The following is a 14296-nucleotide window of genomic DNA, read 5'->3' as shown; positions in this document are numbered from 1 at the left end:
AGACCCAACCTGGTGTCCTCCGCAGGTCTGTCAGCACTCAGTGCCAGCCTGTAGCTGATGGGCCGGTGGGCCGGCAGCTGGGTGGTGCACTTGGGTCTCTGGTCCCCCTCACTCAGCAGCCCGGCGGCCCGAGAGAGAGAGAGAGAGAGAGAGAGAGAGAGAGAGAGAGAGAGAGAGAGAGCCCAGGGGGTTCGGCTCTAAATGGGGGATGTTGTGTTTATTTGAACAATGCGCCGGCGGGTCACTGGGTTGCTGCCGCTGCTCTGGCCCGCATCTGGGCTGTCTCATAATGGAGAGTTTACGCTACGCCACCTCAGAGGAGAGATGTGTGTGTGTGTGTGTGTGTGTGTGTGTGTGTGTGATTGTGTATCAGTAAATGGGTGTGTAAACATCCAATACATATGTGCACACACACACACACACACACACAAACAATGACCTTAGACTTACACAAAATCACACGTCTCTACAAACACCTAAGTACAAACACAGGAACTGTGCATTGAGGCTCCTTTGGGTGCGCTGTTCCCGTGGCAACAATTACTATCACCGTGGCAGCAGAGTGATACAACACTCCCTGGGCTCGGCGCTCCTACCTGCCTCTTGCCGCAGCAGCCCACCTGCACACAGACCCACAGCGCAGAGCCAATGGGAGTCAAGCCATCCCCGAGGCAATGCATGTGTACGAGACTCCCTGTCTAGACAAAACCCTCCTCTGCTCCTCTCGCCTGTTTTCTCTTCCTCAGCCCTGTTTTTTTTTCCAAAGACCTCCATCCATGTCATCTCATGTCATTGTTTGATCTGGTGTTTGTATGAAGTTCATTGCATTTGGCTGGCACTTTCTTCATACATTTTTCAAAGCGCTTTAGATATATTTTTGAATAAAACTCTGAAAATTGGCAAAGGGTTAGATCAATATTGACTCTACAGAATTCTTCTCTTTTGTGCCTGGAGGAGAAAAAAAATCTCCTGTTTCCCCTCAGCACTCTCCCAGAAAGACTGTGTTGGTAAACCTGAGTTAGTTGCCTGCCAAACGTCGACTTCTTCCCACTCCTGACACAAGTGGGTTACACACCGTGTGTCCCGGTACACCGTACAAAACCGTATGCGGGGGCCAGAGGAGGACTTCTTTAGCAACACTTCTAAGTTCACTTCCTCCACCTAAATGAGAGGAGGCAGGTTCAAATGCCTCTCTGGCACACTGGACCTGCAGAATGTTATTTTCTCTCCTTCAGAAAAAGCGAGGGAGTCGACTCTGGGGAGCCCATTTTAGCACGTGAAAGTACTGATCGTGCAATTCCAGAGCATGAAAAACAAAAGCCCGAAAGGAGAGGGGGAAAGATATCGCTTTTGAAAGTGTCAAGGCCAGGGGAAACAATCAGACTCAACAAAGGGAAACAAATGCCGTCAAACACTTCCTCTCTCCGCTCAATTGCCCTTGTAGTTACATGCAAACAGAGTCACGTCCCTCCCAACGCTGATAACTAAATGACACAAGGCTCCTTTTATCTCTGGACACATTTATGTCTCCTGAATTTGCTTTTCATCGCTTGGAGTTCACTCCGTGACGTTGGGACTTAAAGAGCCTTGGCATTCTGCCTTGAGCTGCTAGTAGGGGAATGAAGCATGCAAACTGGAATACCACAATGACTGGTAAAAAAAACCCTCACTACTGGCCCAGAGCGCAGCAGTGCAACTTCAGAGGCTCCAGAGGGCAATTACGCAAAGCATATGAGGGAAAGATGATGGAAGTGGAACAGATTGCTTTGGAATGGCTCTCGAATCTCATTACAAGGGGATCGCTGGAGCACACACGCTCTGCCCGAAGAGAGTGCATAGGGAGCGCAGAGGGAGAACGGGAGAAGAGTTGGGATTGTTTCTGGGGCCGGGCCGTAGAGGGGGATTGCTGAGGACACTGGATTCTAATGAGATGGGGGGTGAGGGTGGGGGGGGGGGGGGTGCTGGGGATGCCGGTCGAGCAAGGGGATCGATGTAAGCGTAGTAGGGTGAGAACAGGAGGGACAGGGGGGTGGGGAGACCTTCGAGAGCAGGGCAGGCATGGGTAGGGGTGGGGGGGGGGGGTACAGGGTGGAGGGTTGATGTGAACAGGGCAGGGAGAGAGGGTGAGAGGAAAGGAGGAGAGAGAGAGAGAGAGAGAGAGAGAGAGAGAGAGGGTGGAGGGGAGGGGGGGGGGGGGGGTTGCTGAGATCTGTGGACTTTGAGGAGATAAAGTTTCCCCACACAGCTGCTTTGGCCCGCAGATGTAGAGAAACATCTGTATTAACCTCTGGCTGTGTCCCAGGGGCGGCCTGCTGAGGCCTGGAATGTAAGGAAGGCCCTTCGACAGGGCTCGGAACGAGAGGAAAAAGACAGAGGGAGAGACAGACAGAGGAGGAGGGGGGGGAAGCAAATAGAGAGAAATTAAATAAAACAGAAGGAGAGGTCTTCAGAAACAAGAAGCAATTTGCTTGAGGGCATGTAGGAGGAAAGTGGAATGGATTATGGACAATTAATGTGTTACAAACCAGTGATCTAAACATATCATTCCAATCATATTTGCAGTTCTGAACAAGAGTGATGATGCCTGTGTCAACAGACGTCAACATGACATGAGAAAGTGTTTAACTTGTCTCCAGAGTACAGTACTTCTCCCACTATCACTGTCAACTGTTCCATGACCAGCCTGATACTTACTCACTAAACCAAAAACAGAAAAGTTAACACATTTACAACTGGCATCATCGCCACTCTTCAAGTCACCACCATGACCAACACTAGCTGTGCAATCGGCCGAGATCACAGCCACCCATGATGCCCCCTTTCCTGTAGGCGCATGAGTAAGAACATCGTGGCCCAGCTCTCGACCGCAGGCGAAGATTAACATCTCCGAGCGCCATGACTGGGCCATGACGTAAACACTCTGGAGCGCCAATGTGTGTGTGACACAATGCTGCCTTGATGCCAGCCCCCCTCGTAAAAATCCAAACAAATTTTGCAATTACACTGTTTCTTCCTTCCTCTCAAGACGCACCACCACCACCACCACCCCCCCTTAACCTGCCGCTTAACACACAGGACCAAAACAACACACACAGAGCTACAAACAGCCCCGCTGCAGTGGCTGCCACTGGGAGTATCTCCCCAGGTATCTCAGAGGAGACGTTTTTGGGGTTCAGGGAAAAGAGGAAAAGGGGCAGACAATGCCTCGCAGCGCCACAACAGCTACACAACATCCACCGCAATTAGCGACGTGACTCACTCTCTGTACACTCAGCCCTGTGGTTCGGTGGTTCAGGTGCCTGATGAGTGGAGGATAACCTCAAGCATCCTCCTTCTCCCTCTTCTTTTTTTTCCTCCACGTCTTTTTCTTGCGCTCTCTCGGTAAATAATACAATGTACAGTGGGAAAGAGCCACGGGAGAGGCAAAGGAGCAATGGTTGGCAGAGTAAACGGGAGGGGGGCTGACTGCTTCAATTGTTTCATTTTGTTTTCCAATTATGTTTATTACAGTCTCTCCCACATCTGGCTGAAATCATTAGGGAACACAACTGCAACCAACATGAAGAAACGTCTGTAATTCTCAAAAAAAAAAAAAATCTTACACAAGTTTAACATTTTTTGGTTCATAATGCATGTGCACAGCTGTGCCAAAACCAGCGCTTTATTTTACAATGGCTTCCCCCTGAGACGGCAGTGGAAGGCAGCTGATTCAAATCAGCAGTATTACCGACCCCAGGACCCATTAGGTTTACTTTAATAACTCAAATGCCTTGAAGCAAGAGCTGTTGTTCCATCACTCCCCTCTTGCTCCCTCCCTCCCTCTCTCTCTTTCTCTCTCTATCTCTATTTCCCTTGCTCTCTATCTCTCTTTCCCTTGCTCTCTATCTCTCTTTCCCTTGCTCTCTATCTCTACTGTATCTCTTTGCCTGAGCTGTTTCCTATATACACAATGGGTGCAGGCATCCCCAATTAAACATTGCCTGAGACCAGGGGCACAGGATGAAACTGTGACTAACACTCTTGATAACACAGAGGAGGAAGCGAGACAACAGACAGCAAACAGCCTCGTAAATGTCTGCATTGCGATGTGCTGACTGATGCCATGAAAGGTGAGGGCACGATAGAAGAGGCAGGGCATGCCAACCGACAAGAGCCATCCATTCACTCCCACATCCTCCCCCTGCGTGACCTGCTGGCAGTGGACTGGGACGTGTGTGTGTGTGTGTGTGCGTGTGTGTGTGTGTGTGTGTGTGTGTGTGTGTGTGTGTATGTTGGGGGGGGGGGTTATGGGAAATATGAGTGACCTCACCGCTACTGAGTCAGTGGCTTGGACCGGGTAAGCTAAGTCTGAGCATGAGCCAAATCAGCCAGGTCTGAAACTGTGAGCGCTAGGCTAAGTGGCTGCTGTCGAATGTAGTAGTAGCATTGTTGGATAGCAGGTATGTTTGCTAAACACTGGGGGGGTCATTCTAATGTAGCTGCACTACTGGAGCCAACATGGAGGCCTAGTTAATTGAGCAGCTATAACTCTCTTGTTCTGACCCACTTTCCCTCTTCACTGGTCTTCTCCACTGTCTCCTGTGCCCCCCCCCCCCCCTCTCTCTCTCTCTCGCTCTCTCTCTTCCCCCCTCTGGATTTCAATTTCCCTCCTTGTTACTCTGTCTTCCCTGTAATTCATCTTTCCCAACGGCCTTCTTACCAATTTGACCTTATTTAACAGAGCCATACAGTACTAGGCTGCCACACGTCACACAAGCAGAGCCTGGTGGCCACATTGCAGATAAAAGCAAGTGACTTAATGTCCCTAAACCTTACCCTGGGCAGAGTAAAGAACCTTGCTATGCCCTCCACCCCCATCCCACGACTCCCGTCCCACCCCCTTTCCGACCTCTCCCCTTCCCAGACCCGTCCTGACACGCTTGGCTGAAGAGCGGGTGTGAGTGTGTGAGTGTGTGCGTGCGTGGGGGAGTAAATATCACAAAAGCTAAACACTAACTAATACTCCAGTGAACTCTAATGACCTTAGGTGTCATAAAACATAACAGACATGCCTAATGCATGTGTATGGATAGCATTATTTGTTTGACAAAAAACAGCAGCTTTTTTGTCAACTTGGTAACAGAAAAAGAATAGTAAAACCGTCTCGGTTGTTGAGAACATATCCCATCAGCTGCTGTCAACCACAAATCAATATTTTTCAGAGTGCCAGCTAAGCCTTATATGGAGAGAGAGAGAGATAGAGAGAGAGAGAGAAACAGAGAGATTTGCTAGTCAGCATGTTCTTTGTCTTTGTAGGTCTGCTGTAGATGTTTCCAAAAGGTGCATAAGTTGTCCAAGAGAGGCTGTTCTTGCACCCTGGAGCGCTGGGTGCACGCCCTCAGTGGCAGCGCGTGTTAGCGTGCTGCGCGCTGCAATGTGTGCCGTTTACATTCTAAATGTATGCCGTAAGCCATTTGCACAGCTGGGCTTTTTACTGAGGTGACTCAGAGACAGCGCGTCCCTTGCCCAAGGGTCCCAAAAACAGAGACCCACCCCTCAGCACACAAAAAAAACACCACCAAAAAAACCCGCTCCGAGAGGAGCTCTTAACACCACACTAAGCACAGACTCAACCCACGTCTGCACAGTAAAACTGACACGGAGACACACAGAGCTCGTTGCTCAATACATGAACTGCACAGTTGCTGTGTGACACAAAAAAAAGACCAATAAAATGACAATTCACAGGCCTGCAAATTCACAGCCCAGCAAAAGCCCCGATAACATTAATCATAAACTGGGCTGTGTAAACGGGGCTGTCTTTCTGCTTTTTCTTTTGTCAGATCGGGAGAGATCTTTTGATAATAACCCATTTTGCGGTAAGACCTGGGTTCTGGGAGCTCAAAGCCCTCACCGATCTCTGGGAGAAACTGTATCAGGCTCCATCTTCACCTCTTCGTATTTTCGCTTGCGAAACACTTGTCGAAAATTCCTGTCTTGCAAAACAAAGCCTCTTTAAGGCCCGTCTCTCTCTCACCCTCTTTCCGCAGCTTTTTAACAGGAGTATCTGTGAAATCAGATACTGAGCTGTTGTCATAATATTTAAAAGAGGGAATGCCACCCAGATTCATTCAGAAAAAAAAGAGGCAGCTGTGGAGCATAACAGACACACACACACACACACACACACACACACACACACACACACAGACACACACACACACACACACACACACACACACACACACACACACACACACACACACACACACACACACACACACACACTTTCCACATACCATTCATGAAGCTGCTGAGAGAGAAAAAAAATCCACTCTATAATTGTGTGATTAAAATAAATGACAAACGTCCCAGCCTGTAATTTCAGAACAGAGATCTCAAATTAGACCCCCAAAAACCAATGAATAAGATAATCGGAGGAATAAACATTGCTGTCTGGGATTAGGAGTTTTTGCTGTCTTGACCATAGCGTTTTATAAATCAGCACGTCTTCTGCCAGATTCAATGAGACCTCAGATCAGATGGCATCACGAGTTTTCGGACAGGAGCACCACAAAGCTTCCATTCTCTCTGGGGGAACACGCTACAGCCGGTTGTGACATCACAAAGACAAACGTCCGTTTAAGTCTGGCGTGTGACATGGATAATTTGATATGTTGAGAATATGAGGAAAACACGGGGCCTGCTGGAGTGGACCTTTACTGTGAGAGAACCATGGTGTTAGCAGCAGGCTTGGCTTAGGTTTATCAAACATAGAAAAGTGACCAAATTACACAAATATTATTATGAAGTTAAGAAGCTAAAAGGGGCCTTGAAAGCACTAGATGGTCTCCTCGAGTCTCTGTTCTGAGTGTTCTTCAGTCTGTTTTAAATTTTTGTCTCTAACTGATATGAAACATCTTTGTTATGATTGACTGTCAGGCTTATGGGTCACAGATTTGAGAGGAACGAAAACATTAGTATCATATGCCTTCTTCCACCGACCTCAGAGTCTTTCTCTCTTTCTCTGCACAAAGTGCACTGGCCTGGGAGAGAAGAGAGGCCCTTGACTTTGTGAGCCGTTGTGGTCAAATCCATCTGTGTCAGTGAATGTTCAAAATAGGCACAATGCAGCAGTTGCCTCAGTAATTACACATTTCAGAATAGGAAACGCTGTCACCTCCCTTTCAGTTGCCAAAACACACCAACAATCATCTTTCCAGGATTAATCAGCTGCAGCTCTGAAGTCATCTTTTGGTCTGCCCTATCATTCAGATGTCTTGTGTTCAAACTTTATTTGGCTTAACTTCCCACATCAATTGCACCTCTAACAGGTCAAATAAACCTTATTCTCTTGTCAGTAGTGCTACAGACAACTTTCATACCACATATTTGTCATGCTGAAATATCTCACACACACTGCAGAGTAATGTTTTCATTTAAAGTTGTTAAAGTATATGATATGACAGGTGATGATGATGTTTATTTAGTCTAAGACATCCAAAAAGAGCAGTGGATAAGATAAGACAGATGGTTAAGAAACCCTCACTTGCCAACTACAAGTGATTTAAAACAACTGTGGACTTCAGACTCTCTAAGATAGGCTACTTTTATCTGCCCTTTAACGGAGGTTTCTTACGAAGATAAGAAAGAGTTCAGGGAGACTGAAAGTGTCATTCTTACAAAGACCGAACACCTGAAAACTGGCGACTGACACAGCTGTCGAAGAGACAAGAGACGGCACGGAATGTGACGCTGCTGGAATGGACTAAATTGCTACACTGGGCAAATATAAGTGTTTACCAAAGCAGGAGACTGAGAATCACGCCAAGGTTACTGCGTTAGGGTACTCAGATAAGTGGCCTAATAAAATCACTCATCAAATAGGTCAACGGAAAAAGTATTTCGGATATGAAATATGCGAGCTATTTGGCACAAGACCACACAGAAATGAGAAAGAATCTCAAGCTCCTAGTAACCTGTGATGTTTCAATAATCTTTTTTACTTCGGGAAAAGTGTCACCCACGTCTGGCTTGGTAAAACAATGATCTTAGCCACTAAAAATCAACAGGAGCAGAGCACACAATTGCTTTGACTGTGGCCACAGATGTATGGGAACACAAGACTGTTATCGACTGTTATTTTATTTAGAATCTATGCGTAAAAGTCACATCTCTTTCTATTTTAAGAGGCACTGTTATACAACGATGTGCACTACTTGAAGCATGTTCACATGTAACTACTGGTCTAATATTCAAATTAGTGTGCATGATATATGTCCATGTGATGGACAGATAAACACACCTGTCGCTCCAAAGAACCGCCAATACACAATTCAGTTCTTTGGTCCGGGCCGGACCACCACACCATGTAATGTGAAATCGCTTTCCCAATACTAGCCTGCATTGCCAGAATACATGCGTTAACTATTATCATTGCCAACTTTGCTGTTGTTGTTTGTAAGGCTTTTGCATGGATTCCAGTGGGATATTTATATTGCAACAATTCTATCCAAACTCCTCACTGCTGCTGCTGCAAGACACAAGCCAAAACTTACGCACGCCAAAAATACACGGTTTTGTATTTGTGTCAGTTCAATCAACAGTAACGGCGTGATTCATTAGTTATTTAAAACAATATCGTTAGACATGCAGGTGACCTACCTAAATTAACAAAGCTCATAACCATATCGGCGTCGTTAAGAAAGTTGTTGTCCTGCAGAGTCGCAATTGGCGGCCCTTGCGTCGTGAAGACAGGCTTGAATGGATACGGGTGGCCATCCTCATCTCCCTCCGTGGACATGGCATTGTAAAGGTCCAGCATGAACATCGGTGCGGCGTTGTGCTTCCCATGGAGGTGCGGCCGTGGTCGATGCGGCAACCCAAGTATAGACAGAATCTCCCGCTGCATCTCGCGCCGCTCCTGACTCTTCAGTCGCCGGTGGATGAAACTCGAATGAACTTCATTGTCCAGGGTAAAGTTCGTGAATACTGTATCAGCCAATACACAGTATGCCCATACAAGTAAAAGTGCTGGAGTACTTTTATCCAGCAATAAAGCCATTTTTCATCTAATCTAATACTTAACTGCAATGATAATTAGTTTAAAATATTTACCTTTTATGTGCTTAACTACCCGAATCAACTCCTCATCCTCATTTTCATTTCATACTGAGGGACGAGTTCCCTCGCTGGAAAAAAAAAGCCACAATACTCTCCAGTCCACCACGTTCTTGGTTAATCCCTGAACATCAAACACTGTGGTCACCTATAGACTGTTCGGGTTGTATATTGGATGCCAGCATCCACTCTCGCCCTCGAGAGTGTCTTCGCGTAGGCTAGTCGGTGCTGTCTCTCCTCTCGCTCACGCGTACCTCGGGAGTTTAGATGAGTTGCAGGGAGTATGATGCCTGTTCGGGGTTCACAGAAACTCCGAGGAGGCGCTATCTGCTGGGAGGGGCAGATGAGAAAAGCGATTAGCGTTCGTCTGAGCGCGCTACCGAAGAACTGCGTGAACGAGCATGATAAGGGTAAAGTCAAAGGCGACACTGAAGGTTATCTTCATAAACGTTTATGTTTCACTCGTGACAAAAACCTATCGCATGTCTTACAGTCAGCTGGTTTCTCACCCACACCTGTGCATTTTATTGATGCGTAAATAGGTTAAGACCACCACCTTTTCTTCTTTCTACTATTAAATCATAAACAATTAGGATAGCTCTGCGCATATCTTCCTAAGTGAAAAAGGCAACAACTTCATAAAACAAAGACATTAATTGCGGTGAAGCACTATGGGCTATTTTCACAGAACGCCATTCAAAACTTTCCTAATTACAACACAACGTTACAAATGGCCAGATCAACTTTTCCAGATTATTTTTCCTGGCAGGACAAGCATTTATCCACAACAACCTTCCCTCACAGGCAAATAAACACCAATAAACAAGCATATGAAGAAATTACTCTGCATGCACTAAACATATGCTATGAGCATCAAGGTCACAGCTGAACCCACAATGGTGTGGGCAATGATGACAGCAGTGGAGGGACAAGTCTCCTGGCAGGGGTACAGGGGGGGGATGCAGATGTTTGGCAGCTGCCTGGTCCGCCCCCCTCCCTGACCCTTTGGCCTCAGCACCTCTTAAACACTCCAGTTTAATGTAATGCTTTTGACCTTCTCCAGTGCTCCTCAATCACCCCAACTGGGCACACTGGTTCTGGGGGCCAGTTCTGACAGTTAATGGCCACATTTGGTTCAAACAGCTCTTCTTTTTTTTCCCCCCACTCCCTCCTCTTCCTTGCAATGGGGTTCTTTTTATGACCTCGCTGCAGACATTTTTTGGGAGATACGACTAAATGGGTATTTTTATGAGACCCATATTAAACACAGGCTCTAGTACAGGAACCGGACAGCCTCATATCGCAGCAGCAGTCAGACCGCCCCCGCTGGAGGAAGATGGGGGGTGATGAATGGCTGGGGAATTATTTTGGGGGTGGGGGTCCCGATCTTCACTTCCCACTTGTGGTTGGTCTCCATTTCCAAATGGTTTATCTTGAGGCGAGCCCTGCCGTTACTCACTCACGTATATCCGTTTGTTACTCCATCACTTTCAGTGGTAGCCTGTAACATGTAAACACTGCTTTCCGGGTCCTCAGATAGAATCAGTGCAGGGCCGCAGGTGTTTACATGGAGGCGGTTTCTGATTGAGGACATGAAAGGGAAGGACATGGTTTCAGTTAAAGCTGTCCTCTCTGCTGGATGTGGGACCTCAACCACCCCAGCCCCCCCCCCACCTCTGACTACCCCCGACCCTCCTCCTCTCGTCCCCCCTCCGTTCTCCCATGTGCTCTGGTGAGTGCCCAGTGTAGAGCTGTCATTCTGGGGGAGGACAATAGGAACAGACCCCCCTTTGTTTGGGTTCTGGGGGCCCTGGTGACCGGCACAGTAAACAGTGGGCACAGGCGAAATCTGGGCCTGGACGGCCACACTGAGGGCCTTTGACCAAGGGAAGTAAAGCAGAACAGGAGCCCAGTGGACAAACACCGGCTTGCACCCCCTCACTTTCCCACCTCTCTTTTTGGTACACACACACACAGTACATAAACCAGAACACCTGCCATACACAGACCCACAGTCAATGCCACAGATGTCTTTACACACATACACACACACACACACACACACACACACACACACACACACACACACACACACACACACACACACACACACATACACACACACACACACAAAGAAGAATCAATAAAAACACTATTCACTAACATATACTTGCTTTTTCAAAGTGTTCATTACACCTAAAATGGTTCAAGAGCTGGCAAACGGACAAGCCTACAGTTCATAATCCTCCATGAAGAGGCCTGTGCTTGTCTAAGCATCACTCCGGCGCGAGACTTCACACTGGCACTCGCTCATCAGGCCCAGCTGTCCCATACCAGCAGAGAGACACCTCCGCCAGAGGGGCCCCGGCCTGACCACGAGGGCAGCCAGCAGACAGCGGAAATGAGCGGCGTGACCCCGCTGCCATTAACACCGGGCTTGGACCGAGCAGGTTTTCGTGCCCTCAGGAGCAACGTGTTTGTCCCAATGTGTTAATCTGTCCACACAAATTCAAGCCACACAAATCTGATTATCATGACAAGGTTTCGCGAGGGTACATGCTCAGAGGTCCTCTTGACTGTGTGGCTGCTTAATGGCAGCCGTCCACTGCAGCTGTCGGTCCGACGTGGCTTTCTTAAAAGAATTACTCTAATATGTCCCTCCAGGAACTTGTGAGGGTTTGCAGTAATTGTTGTGGAGGAGAATTTCCCAGTTAGAATTGTATAAATAGTGAATTTAGTTTACTTCTTTTTTATCATTATTATTTCCTGCAAAATTTCCTAATTCCAAAATCTTTCTTTTGATTTTTGATTTGGGTTTGCGGAGGGAATTCGTAGAAAATGTGGTCAAAATTGTGATGCTTTTGAATGAAAAATAAAGCAAATAGTCAATGACTTTGTGTGTTTTCATAAATATTGCCATAATATGCCATAACAACAATTGCTGGAAATGTGTGAATGTGAGGCCCTCTTCTCAACCCCACCCCAGCACAGCACTCTGATCTCTCCTGTGTATGTGTCTGAACACACACACACACACAACTCTGATCTCCCCTGTGTGTGACACACACACAAAACTCTGATCTCTCCTGAGTGTGTGTGTGTCTGAACACCGAGACACACACAAAACTCCTGCAGGTTTGAGCATGACTCAGGATTTGAAAAGGTGCAGTTCTGGCACAAGACGACTCGCGTGCCTCACCTCCCTCTCTCCCAAGCTGTGAACCAGCCTCTCCCCTTCTCTTTTCCGCTCTCCCACTGCATCCCCTTTTCCACTCTGTCCTCACTCGCTTTCTTCCCAACTCGTACCCCCCTTCTTAGTTTTATAGCGCCGTGTTTTTCGAAATCTCGTTGGATTACGATGGCCACATGAAGGTCAGATTAATATTTATTTCACAAGATTGCCTCATGAGTCTCTGCAGGCAGCTCCCTTTGAAGGCCGCGGGGCGCAGAACAGTGGGATGGCTCGGTGGAGGATACAGTTAAACTCCTCCTCAAGGTAAACTGACCCCCAAATGAAGCAGTGTGAGGTCACGGGGTCAAAGGAAATAGTGGAGATGGGGTGAGAAGGTGGAGGGAGGAGGGGGGGGGGGGGGTCACAATAACCAGCACCCCCACCCCTGTTTGGTTCAACCCGTCCGTACCATCCAGACGGCATACTCGAGATGGGCCTCACTGCGCACTCCCCACGACATGGCGGCTTGTTCAAACAGGGCCGGCCAGGTGGGGCTGAGCAAAAGCAAATGTTGCCCTGCTCGTGTCTGACACTTTCGCAGCCTGCCGCGGGAACATATGAGACACAGCTGTGAGCCTGGGCAAGAGGGAGGATAGAAATATGGCTTCGGAACCTGTGTCTTTTATCATTTTGCGTGTGTGTGTGTGTGTGCACAATGTGTTCTCAGACTTCCCTTTCCTTCTGTTTTCTTTTTCAGTTTATCCGTGTGACAAACATAGCGTGTGTGGGACTAAATAATGAGACTGTATTTGTAACCTGTTGTCTGTCTTGGCTATTTACAAATACACGCTTGCTTCAGGAAGGAAGTATCTGGCTGAGGCATGGTGTCCATTAGCACCATAATTCTCCTTTCAAAGGCATGCTCTCTGACAACAGCCTGGTCTGCAGGTTCTCTCAATGGGCATGCAGCCCGCTTAACAGGGCTCCTTAATGGGACTCTGGAGGTTAATTGGTCCAGCACCCATTGAGAGAGGGGTGGGTGAGTGAGTGTGTGTGTGTGTGTGGGGGGGGGGGGGGGTTGGAGGGAGTCACAGTTTAGCTCCGTCTCTTAATACCACTCCCCTCCCGAGCCCTTGATCTCATCACTCGATGAGGCTGTACGGATCTGTCAATCACAGCCCTCTGCAATCAGTCACTGCCTCCTTAGGGATGCTTCTTCGGGCCCCATTAGTGTCCGAGCCAGAGCTGCGTTTGGCAGAGGGCAGATGGAAAACAGCGAGAAAGGGGCTGGGCGCAGGGGCCACGGAGTGGAGGGAGGGAGCCGGGGCAAAGTGGCTCTGTTTTCTATTTGTGGGGATTAAGTTGACAGATCTGTATTTGGTTTCTTAGGGGCCCCTTGGCCGAGGCTAATCCCCCTCACCTGCAGCGGTCGCCCCACTAGCCCCCACCCCGGACCCTTCCCCTCCTTCCAGTGACCCCGCAACCCTTCCCTCTCACCCAGCACAAACACTCATCTCGAGACAAGCGCATGACTGGCTGCACTCTGTCTCCACAGGTTAAAGCCTTACACTCCACATGGGTCGCTCGCTGTCCAAGAGCACAGGGGGAGTCCTTGGCTCGCTCATAAGCAAACTCAAAGGGGGAGAGAGAGAGAGAGAGAGAGAGAGAGAGAGAGAGAGAGAGAGAGAGAGAGAGAGAGAGGGAGTAATGGCAGGAGAAGGAGAAGACGAACACTCTCACCCAGAGCAACCTTTCACGGACCACAGGGTAGGGTTGGGGTCTCTTAAAGATAGCAATTATCTAGTGATTAAGCTCAAGTGCCACGGAAGCAGCTTGTCACTGTCACTCAGTCAGCAGCCACAGAGAAAACTGCACCGAAAGTCTGAATGAGAGGCACCTTCAGGTCAAGCTGGACACAAAGCCCTGCCCTTTACAGACCACAGTGCTTTTCAGACACACACTCACACCCTGTTACACAAAAACTAGTACACATGCAAGCACAGTCTATCTGCAGGTTTTACAGTC

General features: G+C 48.1%; 1 protein-coding gene across 3 annotated transcripts in view; it reads right to left on the bottom strand.

The window, feature by feature from the left end:
* The window catches only part of bmp7b (bone morphogenetic protein 7b), a 38530-nt gene extending 29186 nt beyond the window's left edge, over window positions 1–9344 (bottom strand). The window contains exons 1-2 of one of the 3 annotated variants that reach the window (XM_062540121.1): window positions 9097–9344; window positions 8644–8970 (exon numbers count right to left, since the gene is read on the bottom strand). In XM_062540121.1, coding sequence (XP_062396105.1) covers window positions 8644–8890 — 247 coding nt within the window. In that variant the 5' untranslated portion in view covers window positions 8891–8970; window positions 9097–9344. Of the gene's footprint in view, window positions 1–8643 lie in introns of all 3 variants that reach the window. The other 2 variants (XM_062540122.1, XM_062540120.1) reach the window with 2 other exon arrangements.
* Between the last annotated feature and the right edge of the window lie 4952 nt (window positions 9345–14296).

This window comes from Sardina pilchardus, chromosome 7 (genome assembly GCF_963854185.1).
Source record: "Sardina pilchardus chromosome 7, fSarPil1.1, whole genome shotgun sequence".
Lineage (NCBI taxonomy): Eukaryota > Metazoa > Chordata > Actinopteri > Clupeiformes > Clupeidae > Sardina > Sardina pilchardus.
The sequence above is the reverse complement of the archived record's forward strand: the minus strand, read 5'-3'. Positions and strand labels throughout refer to the sequence as shown.